Source organism: Drosophila ananassae, chromosome 2L (genome assembly GCF_017639315.1).
Source record: "Drosophila ananassae strain 14024-0371.13 chromosome 2L, ASM1763931v2, whole genome shotgun sequence".
NCBI classification, from domain to species: Eukaryota; Metazoa; Arthropoda; class Insecta; order Diptera; family Drosophilidae; genus Drosophila; species Drosophila ananassae.
This window is the reverse complement of record NC_057927.1, coordinates 21,308,471-21,321,623: the sequence shown is the minus strand read 5'-3', so window position 1 is coordinate 21,321,623 and position 13,153 is coordinate 21,308,471. Positions and strand designations below refer to the sequence as shown.

The window sequence follows — 13,153 nt, the reverse complement described above, 5'->3', positions numbered from 1 at the left end:
AACTTGTTGATGGACTTGGGCTAAATTGGAACACAAAAGAAGCACTCACCAGGCTCTTCTGGCAATTAAATATGTTTCTGTTAATTGAACTACTTACAACTAGGGGGAATTCATACTTTATTCATCTGATTAACAACTATTTTTAATAAAAAGCCCACTTACAACCTAATAGCTTAGGTCAAGTCAGGTGAATCTATTTTTAAAGAGAGTTTTTTGAGTAATAAATATGTTGAATTAAGTGTTATTCAAAATTTTTATTGATTTGCTCGAAATTTAAAGTTAAAAGAGAAGTATTTCTTTTTAAATTACCTCTAAAATATACCAGTAATGGAGTGAATAATATTGTTTGCCGCATTTGCAGCATCACTGGCAATATTTCCGGCCGCATTGCCAATATCGCCTGCAATGTTGCCGGCAGTATTGCCAATATCTCCTGCCACATTGCTGGCAGTATTAGCCGCCCCATTGATGACGTTGCCAGCGGCATTGCCAATATCACCAGCAACATTGCCAGCTGTATTAGCAATATGTCCAGCGACATTGCCAGCCGTATTGCCAATATGTCCGAAAATATTGGAAGCAGCATTACCAAGATCACCTGCAACATGGCTCGAGACATGAGCAACAGTTCCAGCTGCATTGCTGGCGGCGTTCGCGGCGGAATTGACTCCATTTCCAAAAGCATTGGCTATGCTACTCGCGATATTGCCAGCGGAATTTCCAATGTCGTTGCCAATATTTCCCGCAGCTCTCCCAGCATCGTGATAAATAGTTCCTGCAGCTCCTGCAATATCATGAGCAGCATTTCCCGCAGCTTGACCAATACTTCCAGCAGCATTTCCAATGTCATGACCAACAGTTCCCGCAGATCCTGCAATATCATGGGCAGCATTTCCTGCAGCATTTCCAATATCGTGGGCGATGGTTCCAGCGGATCCTGCAACATCATGAGCACCACTTCCCGCAGCTCCTGCAATGCTTCCTGCCGCATTTCCCGCAGCTCCGGCTACATCTCCAGCAGCATTTCCAATGTCATGGGCGACAGTTCCCGCAGATCCTGCAATATCGTGGGCAGCACTTCCAGCAGCATTTCCCACAGCTTGACCAATACTTCCAGCAGCTTTTCCAATGTCATGGGCGGCAGTTCCAGCCGATCCTGCAATATCATGAGCTGCATTTCCGGCAGCTCCAGCTATGCTTCCTGCAGCATTTGCAGCAGCTTTACCAATGTCATGTCCGACGGTTCCAGCAGCTCCTGCAATGCTTCCAGCCGCATTTCCTGCAGCTCCAGCAATGCTTCCTGCAGCATTTCCCGCAGCTTGACCTATATTTCCAGCAGCGTTTCCAATATCGTGGGCGATGGTACCAGCAGATCCTGCAACATCATGAGCAGCATTTCCCGCAGCTCCAGCTATGCTTCCTGCAGCATTTCCCGCAGCTTGACCAATATTTCCAGCAGCGTTTCCAATATCGTGGGCGACAGTATTAGCCGATCCAGCAATATCGTGGGCAGCATTTCCTGCTGCATTTCCGGCAGCTTGACCAATACTTCCTGCAGCATTTCCAATATCATGAGCGATAGTTCCTGCAGAACCTGCAATGTCATGAGCAGCATTTCCGGCGGCTCCTCCAATGTTTTGTCCAATTATGCCGGCAGTCCTACCAATGTCATGAGCGATAGTTCCCGCTGATCCTGCAATATCGTGGGCGGCATTGCCGGCAGCACTAGCAACATTGTGTCCTATAATCCCAGCAGTTCTTCCAATATCATGGGCAATAGCTCCTGCAGATCCAGCTACATCATGAGCAGCATTGGCTACTCCACCAGCAATGCTTCCTGCAACATTGGAGGGGCTTTTTTTATCACTGGAACAGGAGCAGGCACAGGTTAATTCTGTGTCAGTACTTTTGGTAACGCTACTAGAATTATCCGATGAAGATGTCTATAAAACACAGTGATTTATACTATTATATATTCTTTTTTAAAAGTTATACTAACCACTACTGGGGGAGAACTGATCAGGCTTTTGGCGCTGATTTGGTGTTGACCCACCAGGGCAACCACCAACAGCAAAATCACTGAATTCTTCATGCTTTAATTTTAAACTAAACTTAAGAGGGCTTTTTTCAGGCCTTATATACCTAAATTTTATCTTTGGTTCAAACTTTGAACTTCAAATTCCTTATCTGAGACGCACTCGGTGATTGATCCATTTTCTATTCTATTACCTTATACAATTGTTTTTTCCTCAGGAAAGGAAAGTACCTAAAAGTTATGGCGTTTAGATAAAGAATTCAATGTCTCTTAGGTCTGGGCTGATATCTGAAAACTGTCTGGCTTTTGATAAACTACCTTTAAAATGTTTATATTTATATTGTTGTCTAATTCTTACATTTATCATTAATATTATATTATTTTGAATCACTAATAAATGTGTCATGAAATAATTTTGCTTCCCCAATTATTCTTATCATATGGTTTATTCCAGGTAATCTTTCATGAATGAATAAAAAGTCCCAAATTATTTTTAATACTTATGAGTAAACATTTAGACTACATGTCTTCTCCTTTTAATGGAAAATAATTGTATGGATTTGGCATTCCATTTGGAAGCAATCGTTTTCTGGTTCGTCGCATTTTAACTTTATTGGAAAGTGCTTGCCGATCCTTTGCTGTTTTCGGATTTTGGTAGTTGTTGAATTCGAAATTCAGAAAGTATTGAGGTTCCTTTTTTTTATTTCCACTAGAAGCAGTTGGATTTTTTCCATTTTGTCGGTTGTAATTAAATTGTATGTAGGTGTTTTCGGCGGGTTTGATTTTAAAAACAGTTTTGTCACGCTGGTTTCCCTCCAATGAGGACTAAAATAGTACAGCTTTTATTTTTTTGCTTAAAATCAAGTCAGACTTATGGCTAACTACCTTGTCCTTTACATCCTGTCGATTATTTTTTATGTTTTTGTTTGTGGCCTCAATTATGTGGAACAGCTCTGCAAATAAGAGAGTTAAAATAAGATGTACTACTAAATGGGCTGTCATCGTTCCACTAATTTGAGAAACTTGAATGGTTAAGGATATGCCTGAAAAATCAATTCGTTGCACTTAACTCCAATTGGAAACGCGAGGTATTTAAACTTAAGACATATCGTTTAAATATTTTGTTCTGGAGTGTGGTTTTGTTTTTTAATAATTGTACTAACTAATTTATTATTGTTACCTGTTAAAAGAGCGCTCCTTGAGTTTGTTGGCTGAACGATGAAAACGATTTTTACTCAAATAATGAAAAATAAAATAATTACGGTCTGGATTTTCCTTCAATTCCTTTCCCATCAATAATTTAATATGAAATCCAAGACTTGCCTTAAGAGTAAATGAATCTATAGATTTCAATATTTATAAAATATTTTTTAGCTTACCCAATCATCATTAATATGTTGATTTTTTAGTTTACTAACTCCAAGTGATGATTCCAAGTTTTTAGCCATTGTTTCCATATTATTTTCAACACTGTTTGTAAGCTTATCAGTTTGTATCTCTAAAATATCATTCGAAAATGAAGAATTTGTTAAAGTTAGAAGGTATAGTGCCACCATTCCCCATTTCAGCCACATTTCATCTGTTGAAAGTTGTTGAAAAACATTTACCAGAAAAAAACTTAATCCATTTAATCTTCGATTTTTTACAGATTCGCTTTGGTGCATTGTAACAATCTCGATTCTAACTGACTTACATCTTTAACGATTCGGTGCTATTTTATTCAGAATCCAGCAATCGACATTTATGACGTTTTTTATGCAGCCCGCCAGCGATTTGATAGATTTTTGCATAAAACGATTCCCAGCACTTCCGTTACGTGACATTTTTTGGGGGGATGTTCGGAAGTTCACTCGCCTAATGTAAACAAGTTATAAAATACTCGTAAAAGGCTAAAACGAAAGCGAAACTATGACCACATAAAAATGCTATAAAATCTGTAGCTTCTGCTACTGTTCGGAATAAAAAAACGGTTTCTTTATAGGGAGTTTTTAATACTCTTTGAAAAATACATCTATTAAAGCTCGATAAATGTTTAATAAAAGAATATACCTTTTGTAAGGGTATACAAAATTTGCGAATTTCCGAAATGCTAAAATCGTAAATACCGAATAGCGCAGGGTGTTAGCGACCTCAGGACCTTCGGAGGGGGTCAGGACCCTTGGAAAGGGGAAGGTTGCTGTAAAAGGTGTTTCAAAGCAACCCCCACCCTCATTATCGCAAAATCAAAATGCGTTTGCCAATGAATTAGAATCGCTTCGATGGCGATGCTCGTAAAAGTGCTGGCATTATTACAGCCGTTTGCTAAAAAAGTTTATATAGTAGTTTTATGCCCATTATGGATGTAGTAATTTGGAATAATTTCATTTACTTAAAATACTTTACTTATTTTATATTAAAACCAAGAAAAACAAGCGCCTATATTTTGACTACATTTCCCTGCGTTAATACGATTTATACTACCTTTTTGAGACTGCCTCGGCAACACTGCTCAGAAATCATCCCCAAAACTATGCCAACAACGACCCTGCGCTATGCTTTCTATGGGGCTTAGTTCAAGGTGCGCATTTGACACGATGAGCACCAAGGCAGCGTGGCCGAGCGGTCTAAGGCGCTGGTTTTAGGCACCAGTCCGAAAGGGCGTGGGTTCGAATCCCACCGCTGTCACAAGGTTTCCTTTTTTATTTTATTTATTTTTAAATTTATTAATTAACGTGAATAAAATTTTAAAACATAACACGCTGTGTGACTTTGTTAATATGGATGTAATACTTTGGCATACCATAAACGCTCTTTGTTTTATAAAATAAATGTTTTAATCTGATATTTATATTTAAAATTAAATATAAGACACTAATACTATTTTTTTTAATATTCATAGCATATTTTAAGACAGATGTTAAGACAGAATTGATGAAATAAAGTTGATAGGAAAATTGTATTTTTTTATGTTTGTTACTCACAGTGACTACGTTTTGTATGTTACGTTTAAATGTGTTTTAGGCTATTTTATAATTTTTTTGTAGCTCAACGTCATATTAAACATAAATAGAATAAAAAATATTATTATCTATTGAGTCCTTTTAATAAAAAACAGTTTTGAATATATTTAAAACATAATGGATATAATAGTTGAATTTTATCTATGCCATTTGTCCTACTCAGTATATAAGCTCAATAGTTAATCAGCTTTAAACATAGGTAATTAGCCTTGCGACCCTGTAATCACACACATACTTAATATATATTACAAATGTATAACAAAAAATGTAACTACGAAAAACAAAAAATAAAATAAATGAGCCAGCCGAAAGCCTTAGTAGCTATGGCTGCAACGCCCCCCCCCTGTAGCTTTAGTTTTAACTTTAAGCTAACAGAATGTAAATAAATAAATAAATAAATATTACAAATGTACGTTCTAGTGAGTAATTGGTACAATATAATTGTTCTAACTGTAGAGATAATGCTGAATTCTATTGCTTGCTTCCATCAGAACCTTCTGGCTCGCAGGCGGCATGCGGCAGCGTGGCCGAGCGGTCTAAGGCGCTGGTTTTAGGCACCAGTCCGAAAGGGCGTGGGTTCGAATCCCACCGCTGTCAGTGGGTTTATCCTTACATTTTTTGTTAAGCAGCAGGATACAGGACTTTTTTTTACATATTGCACGTCTAATTAGAAGTCGCGCAATGGGACAAAGGCGCAACCCCTGACCCGGGGCTCAAAACTGCGTCCCCGTTTATCTGGCGATGACATTTTCCGCGTGGTGGGCAGAAAACCCCTTTCTTTCATGGCTAACATGTTGATCCTGCGCCAGGAAATTAAAGGGTTTGTGCTTTCGCCTTTGAAATCAAACGGGTGAAAGTATCAAATGTCCGAAACGTATCCCGTGGTTATTTCCGGCAACCCAACTTTGACTTTTAAATACCACAAAGATTTTAGCTTTCGAGATAGGCCACTGAAACATTAGGTTTTCGGGCAAAAAAAAAAAAAACAAATGCTCATTTACAAGCTGTGGAAATTTTTCGGAACGCATTTGAAACTGGTTTACATAGATGACACCCTGAACTGAGAATCTTTTAGCTTTTGGTAAATCACCTGGCGCCACCGGGAATAACAAAATCTATTTTGCTGATGGATTTTGAGAGCCGTGAAAAGTTATTAAAAACCAAATGGCTTAAGAGTTACATAGTTATTTATAATTGGATATTTAATAAAGGGCAAATCCCTAATAATCCATGTGGCCTGGTGATGTCAATAAATAAAATAAGAACCCTATGTAATCTCATAACTTTTACATTCCTGATCAGTAAGTTTCCGAGGAAAATTGATAAAAATAAAATCTGGAATCACTAATTTGTTTCTGTTTAATATGTATGACGTTTAAAAATATTGCAGAATAAAAAACGTCACATATTTGATAAGACCTTAAGAAACACCAAGTTCGTTGCACCCTTTGATTTGGCATATTTTTGCATATTTCTTAGGATAGGAAAACCTTCTGTGTCACCCAGTGACACGCATCTTGCCGAAAATTATACACAGAAAGAATAATTCTCTGAAAAATAAAGCTATAAAATGAGTTAATAATAGATCGATTTATTGTTATCATTTTTTTAGTTTATATTATAATAAGTTCTATAACAAGTTGATAATTGTTTGTTAGTCTTCTCAAAAGCACAATTCATACGTCATACTGGAATGACGGCTTAATCATAATTTTTCTGAGTGATCCGTACTAGCCACTAGTAAACGATCTAACCGCAGAGTGAAGAACAGATGCTCTCCATTGATAAACCCGATCTGTCGAGAACCCTGAGAGCAAAACCCCGAACTTGAGCTCAGGCTATAAAAGCATCAGCCCAACTTCAGCTTCTCACATTCAAGCGCTTACCGGTCAGTTGGAAGCAATACAGATCGAGTCCGATTTTAAGTTGAAAAATATAAAAAAAAATGAAAGTGTTCGCGACGGTTATATTTTGCATTCTTATTGCTAACGAGGCCAGAGGCCAGAGTGAGTGTTTAATAATATTTAATGGTCAAATGACCATTGCAATAAAAAATCCCAAATATATGTGGAGGGAAAACTCACAAGTGCGAGGGTGTCATGTTAGCGGTTATAATTGAGCCGGTTGGACCAGTTGGCCGGGAAGATTGCACGCGCCACAAGTCAACTGGGCATTTGCCCAGTTTCAAGTGATCGGCAATTAGTGATTAGCGGTCATATGTGTAACTGCACAAGAATAAATCCCCATAACGTGTTAGGAAAATGTTCTACAGGTGTCCTTTGCTCTTGGAAATACCTATGAATAGGCATACACAATCATGATAGATGTTTTAAAAAAGATTTAAGCCATAATTGGAAAATATAACTACTTAGAAATTATAGAATTAAAGCGGAAACTAAGTTTGAGCCGGATTTTTCCATATAGAATACTATCATTATTTATTATACGAACGGCAAAAATCCTGAATTATTCTATCTCTTTTGTGGCTGGGGTTGTGTTTTTTATGACCTCTCAGTGAAAAGAACCTATTTTATTTACCAAAAAAAAAGAATCATATTAATTAAAGACACCTTGTTTTTTTGTGTGAGCCACGATCAATCTTTGTTAAGCGACCACAAGAATGTCGCCGACGACGCGTGTGCATCCCATCTGGGGGCATCCCCTGCAGAACCAGAGCCAAAACCAGATTAATATGTTTTGATATTACCTGTTGCAGATGCCCGGTGCTATAACCCAAACCAGAGGCCTGGACTTTGTGTTCACATTAACCAGTGCCAGACCCTGTATTCGGTGCTGAGCCAGGCCAGATTGTCCGACCTGGAGAAGCAGTTCCTCAAGAACTCCGCCTGCGGAATGGGCGCCGATAATCGTCCTTATGTCTGTTGTACGCGGGACACAGGATATGTGCGGAGCAGGCGATTGACCAACTTCCCGGATTACGAGGGTTTCGGTGGCGATTGGGAGGACGAGAGACCCTCGACCTTTGCCTTTCCCAATCAGAGAGGTGATGCTTCTTGGAGTTTTGGCAATCAACAGAGCAGCAACGACAGAGCCTCCTTCCAAAGCCCCGCCACTGGAGATGGCTCCTCTCTGTTGCCCCAGCCTCCAACCTGCGGGGGCGTGGAAATCGTTAATCGGATTTATGGAGGCGAGGATACCAATCTTAATGAATTCCCTTGGATGACGTTGTTGGAGTATCGTCTACGGAGTGGAAATGGCGTCGCAGCAAAATGTGCAGGATCCCTGATTAATCAGAGATATGTCCTTACGGCTGCCCATTGTCTTACCGGAAGGATCGTAAAGGAGATTGGACCTCTGTAAGTAACTGTAAAGAGGATTATTCCAAAGGATTTAAGAACTGCATTTCAAGGTTTATTTTGTAAATCTTTTATTTAGGATGGATAGGGCACGAACTTAACTTTAATCTGATGAAAAAAAATTTAATTTTATTTATGGGTTTTTGTTCTTTTTTTACGGTTTTTTGCGAATCATTTATCGCTAAACTTTCCGTAATTAAAAGTATAATTGTTAGGAAACTCCCATTAGGAAAAGAAACCTCTAAGACTGACAGGTTATAAGATTGGTTTGCTAAAATTTATTTGAACAATTTATGGGATACTCCGGCTTTGAGAATACATCTATCTACAGATATTTTGTAACCACAAGTTGATTGGCACTTTTCCTAATCAAAGAAAGGGGGATTTTTCTCATTTGCATAAACTTCTTTAAAAGATTAGGGGATTTACTGTCCATCTACTTTCGGAAATAACTTTTTTTTAAGAGCTCTCCCAAAAATATTCCATTAGTTTGAAGTGACTATCGATGTTTTTGATCGGAAATAGGGGATTTTACTATGGATCTCCTGCCCCGATTTATGAATGAGCGTCGGAATCAAGTTGTGAGTATTACGATAATATCGTGACTACTATCCATTCCAGTTTAGTTTAACCGGCGAAAGTGGCTTATTCATGGTTGTTTGTTCCACAATTCCTCGAATCCGGTTGCATTCTCCGGGTAAGTCATTAAACGAGGCCAAAGGGATCCCCAAGCAGAGTTAGACGCTGCTGATTTCAAGAATATTAATTAGACGTCTCAAAAACCAGATCCGAGGTGTTTCGCCTCTTGTTAGCCGCTTCTGATGATTCACGGCCTTTTTGAGTTCTCAATTGGCTACGCTTTGATTTTGGCGTTGGCCAGGCACCAATTAGCAGCTAATTCTAGGGTTTAATAGCCGCAGTTTAAATGCTCATTCATTAGCTTTTAGTGCACTGAAAAAAAACAATTGTTTTTTAATAGCTAATTAAAAAAATATACATATTAATAAGAACATTTATTTTAGTCTATTGAATATTAATTTTGATCTATTGAACAAATTTCTTTCAGTGTCTCGGTAAGATTGGGCGAGCATGACACACGCACCGCAGTGGACTGTCCTCCCAATGGTGGAAACTGCGCTGCGGCCGCCCAGAGATTGGGCTATGAGGAGATCCGGGTCCACGAAGGCTACAAAGAGAGGTCTCCCAACCAGATCCACGATATTGGACTAATCCGACTGGATCGGAGTGTACGCTATTCGGACAGTATTAAGCCCATCTGTTTGCCCTCGGCTGTGGGCGTAGAACCCCGCCAGGCGGGTCAATCCTTCACAGTATCCGGCTGGGGACGCACTCTGAGATCGGCCGCGAGTCCCATTAAGCAAAAGGTCACTGTTAAGTTGGTGGAACCAGCCCGTTGCCGGCAGAAGTTCTCCCAGATCAAGATCAACGTGGAGTCGACTCAACTGTGCGCTGGCGGACAATTCGCACAGGACAGCTGCGATGGAGACTCCGGCGGGCCTCTGATGCGATTCTGGGGAGATTCCTGGGTCCTGGAGGGCGTTGTGTCCTTCGGCTACAAGTGCGGCCTTAAAGACTGGCCTGGTGTTTACACAAGTGTGGCTGCCTATGATATCTGGATCAGGCAAAATATTAGAGCATAAAAAGGATTACTCCAGATCCCCCCAAACCCAAAAGCACCAAATGTGATTTTATCCTATTCTTAGCTTAGTCTAGAAACTATTTGAGATATATATATATATAACTATTTGAAATATATATATAGTAGTTTTAGGTGAATACTAAAATTATAACATTGATTAGTTTATTTAAGTTTTTGAATTAAAATATTTCTTTATTAAATAAATTATTTCACCATATTTCTTATCTTATTTCACAATAATTGAAAATCACGTTTCCCGTTTAACTTTAAGACTCTGCTGGCTTGTTTCCCGCCTTCCCACCCAAGCTATTGACCTGGTCAAGAAACCTTTGGATTTTCCAGCCAGAATCCAACACCTCGAACAATCGCCACCAGCCAATGACATTGCCACTGGATTTTAATTGCCAATTTTATGGCGGCACGAAACCACAAGAAACAAAAAGCATAAACTTCCGGTATTGGCAGGTGTTTCTTGTTCTGGCTTGGACTTTGGCCAAAACACAAGCGTTAAGCTTTTTGTGTCCGAGCTCCTCCTAAAAGTGGGCTACAGTTTCGCCTTGAAATGGCCAAGATCTGCCGAACGAAAGTGAAACCAGCTGGCTAGCTGGCCAGCTGAGTTGTTGACCATTATGCAATATGAATATGGCAACCGGACCGATACCGATCCCCGAGTGCACTTTTGGACTCGTTTTTTGGGCCGCTAAAATGGGGCGGGGGCGGCTGATCATTTTGTTGACACTTGACTCGATCGGAGCTTTCGGCTCTTCCGACTTCTCCAACATCTTCGACTCTTTTGGCCGTCTTCGGGTTTTCGGTTTTGTTTTTTTTTTTTATTTTGGCACTCTTGGCTTAAACAAATCCATTTGCCATTCAGTTTCGGTTCGCTCGCCTTCGCCGCCGCTTGTAGATACTGTATCTGCAGATTGTATCTGTGATTGTGTCTGTGATCGACATCGACTAATTATCTTACATGCAGCTCAGTACGGTCAACCCGATATGGATATATCTCGCAATTACTTCGGTTACGGCCGTGGATTTCGATATGGAAAAGGAGCTGCCGGGCTGCGATATTCCCAACGAAATGAAAAGGGGAGTGTGCGTGAAGGTCAGCCAATGCGCGGCGTATCTGCAGGTGCGAAATGTCACTAACTTGCCGGCGGAGAAGGTGAATTTCCTCAAAAAAGTTCAGTGCAACGTGGAACAACAGAGTGAGACTTCGGGTGAATTCGAGTCGCTAGTTTGTTGTCCAGCAAATGGCCAGGACTATCTGTATCCTGTCCTTCAATTCTCCAAGTTCGAATACAGGCGATTTCTGGATGTTACTGCCAGGTTTAAAAAGAAGAAACTGAAGCGGAGAATCCAGACCGTAGAGCCTAGTTCTGGCTTTAATCTATTGAACGAGTGTGGCAAGCAGGTGACGAATCGCATTTACGGCGGGGAGATTGCAGAACTGGATGAGTATCCTTGGCTGGCATTGCTCGTTTATAATTCAAGTGAGTTGGAAAGGGTTACGAATTTTTATCGAAATATTTTGGAGATTAAATACTCATAAAATACAAATTTCATATTTAATTTATATGATTATATATTTAAAGTAAAAACTACATATTTCAGATGACTATGGCTGCAGTGGAGCCTTGATCGATGATCGCCATATCCTGACAGCAGCTCATTGTGTGCAGGGCGAAGGTGTACGAGAACGCAATGGACTGTAAGCTATAGTTAATATATGTTTTAAAAATACATAAAATAAAATAAAAATAATTTTAAATTTCCCAGAAAACATGTTCGTTTGGGCGAGTTTAATGTTAAAACCGAGCCCGATTGCATTGAAGAACCAAACTATTTAAGCTGTGCCGACGCCGCCTTGGACATAAGTTTCGATAAGATTTATGTTCATCCCGACTACAAGGAGTACTCCAACTACAAGTACAATGACATTGCCATTATTCGACTGAAACATCCAGTTTCCTTTACGCATTTTGTAATGCCAATATGTTTGCCCAACAAAACAGAGCCTCTAAAGTTGACGGAGGGCCAGATGTTTTCCGTTTCCGGTTGGGGTCGTACGGATTTGTGTAAGTATTTGTGTTTCATGGAAACTTTTTTATCAAAATATGCTATTAAATATTTTTTAATGAAGTTTGTTTTGTTAAGTAAAGATAAATAGCTAAAATCTTGTGTGTGTTTTTCCTAACCGCCTTTGAATTGCTAAGCAAATGGAAGTATTTTTCATTAGATGTTTATGTTTATGAACTGCGTATAACTAGTCCTATTGTTTATATCTAATTGCGAAATTGTTTTCCTTTTTCAGTCAACAAGTACTTCATCAACATACACAGTCCGATAAAGTTAAAACTGCGTATTCCTTACGTCTCGAATGAGAACTGCACCAAAGTCCTGGATGCCCACGGCGTTAGACTTGGCCCAAAGCAACTCTGTGCTGGCGGAGAGTTCGCAAAGGACACGTGTGCCGGGGACTCCGGAGGACCTCTGATGTACTTCGATCGCCAGAAGTCGCGGTGGGTGGCCTACGGTGTGGTCAGCTACGGGTTCACGCAGTGTGGAATGGCCGGAAAGCCGGCCGTTTATACAAACGTGGCCGAATATACGGAGTGGATCGAAGGTGTTATCCAGCAGAAAAAGAATAATAGCCAAACGACGCAACAGGCCCAGTTGGAATCCCAGCACCAGCTGCTGCTCCCTTGACGTCAGATTTTCAGTTTTTAATTTGAACATTTTTTTGGGAGGGGAACAATTGGCGCCTAATTGATAGTATATATATTTTAAACGCCTTCCCCCCGGCCTGTTTGTACATATTTTTCTAATTACCTAACTGCCAGCCATTAACTATTTGGTTAAGCGTGTGAGTGAATGAGTGCGGAATGCGAGTGCGATTGTCTGATTGCCCGATTGTCGGTGTCTGAGTGTAACAAAAGTCTGAAAAACATGTTTCTATTTAAATAAACTACTGAATTATTTACACGATCTATGAAGTTTAATTGAAACAATGGGAGCGTTTAAACGGCTGCAGGTGAAGATTTACTCACATGACAGTCGTTTTTTTCTATAAGTTTTAAGTTTAAGTACTTTATTATATATTCCCTACATTGCTTTCTGTCCCTACATTCTGTTCGCTATA

At 39.7% G+C, this 13,153-nt stretch overlaps 2 protein-coding genes, 1 long non-coding RNA gene and 2 other non-coding genes across 6 annotated transcripts; 3 read left to right on the top strand and 2 right to left on the bottom strand.

Annotated features, from left to right (window-relative positions):
- Positions 1 to 234: 234 nt before the first annotated feature.
- LOC6501598 (uncharacterized PE-PGRS family protein PE_PGRS20) lies at positions 235 to 2,127 on the bottom strand. The gene is made up of 2 exons (XM_001955523.4): positions 2,000 to 2,127; positions 235 to 1,943 (listed from the first exon to the last, which is right to left on the bottom strand). The coding sequence occupies exons 1-2, from the start codon at positions 2,090 to 2,092 to the stop codon at positions 312 to 314; spliced, it is 1,725 nt and encodes a 574-aa protein (XP_001955559.2). The 5' UTR covers positions 2,093 to 2,127; the 3' UTR covers positions 235 to 311.
- A 335-nt stretch (positions 2,128 to 2,462) lies between these two features.
- Positions 2,463 to 3,631, bottom strand: LOC116656553. Of its 2 annotated transcripts, XR_006507340.1 has the most exons (4): positions 3,415 to 3,631; positions 3,216 to 3,358; positions 2,921 to 2,988; positions 2,787 to 2,860 (listed from the first exon to the last, which is right to left on the bottom strand). It is a non-coding gene; the product is annotated as an uncharacterized LOC116656553 (long non-coding RNA). The 2 variants fall into 2 exon arrangements; XR_006507339.1 differs by having other exon boundaries at positions 2,463 to 2,988; positions 3,415 to 3,630.
- Positions 3,632 to 4,619: 988 nt separating this feature from the next.
- Trnal-uag lies at positions 4,620 to 4,699 on the top strand. Its single transcript has one exon. It is a non-coding gene; the product is annotated as a tRNA-Leu (tRNA).
- Positions 4,700 to 5,551: 852 nt separating this feature from the next.
- On the top strand, positions 5,552 to 5,631 carry Trnal-uag. The gene has a single exon. It is a non-coding gene; the product is annotated as a tRNA-Leu (tRNA).
- Positions 5,632 to 6,907: 1,276 nt separating this feature from the next.
- LOC6498986 lies at positions 6,908 to 12,999 on the top strand. Its single transcript, XM_001955521.3, has 7 exons — positions 6,908 to 7,040; positions 7,751 to 8,351; positions 9,418 to 10,005; positions 10,978 to 11,504; positions 11,626 to 11,722; positions 11,791 to 12,089; positions 12,326 to 12,999. Exons 1-7 carry the CDS (start codon positions 6,980 to 6,982, stop codon positions 12,718 to 12,720), a joined length of 2,568 nt encoding a protein of 855 aa, XP_001955557.2. The 5' UTR covers positions 6,908 to 6,979; the 3' UTR covers positions 12,721 to 12,999.
- Positions 13,000 to 13,153: the final 154 nt, after the last annotated feature.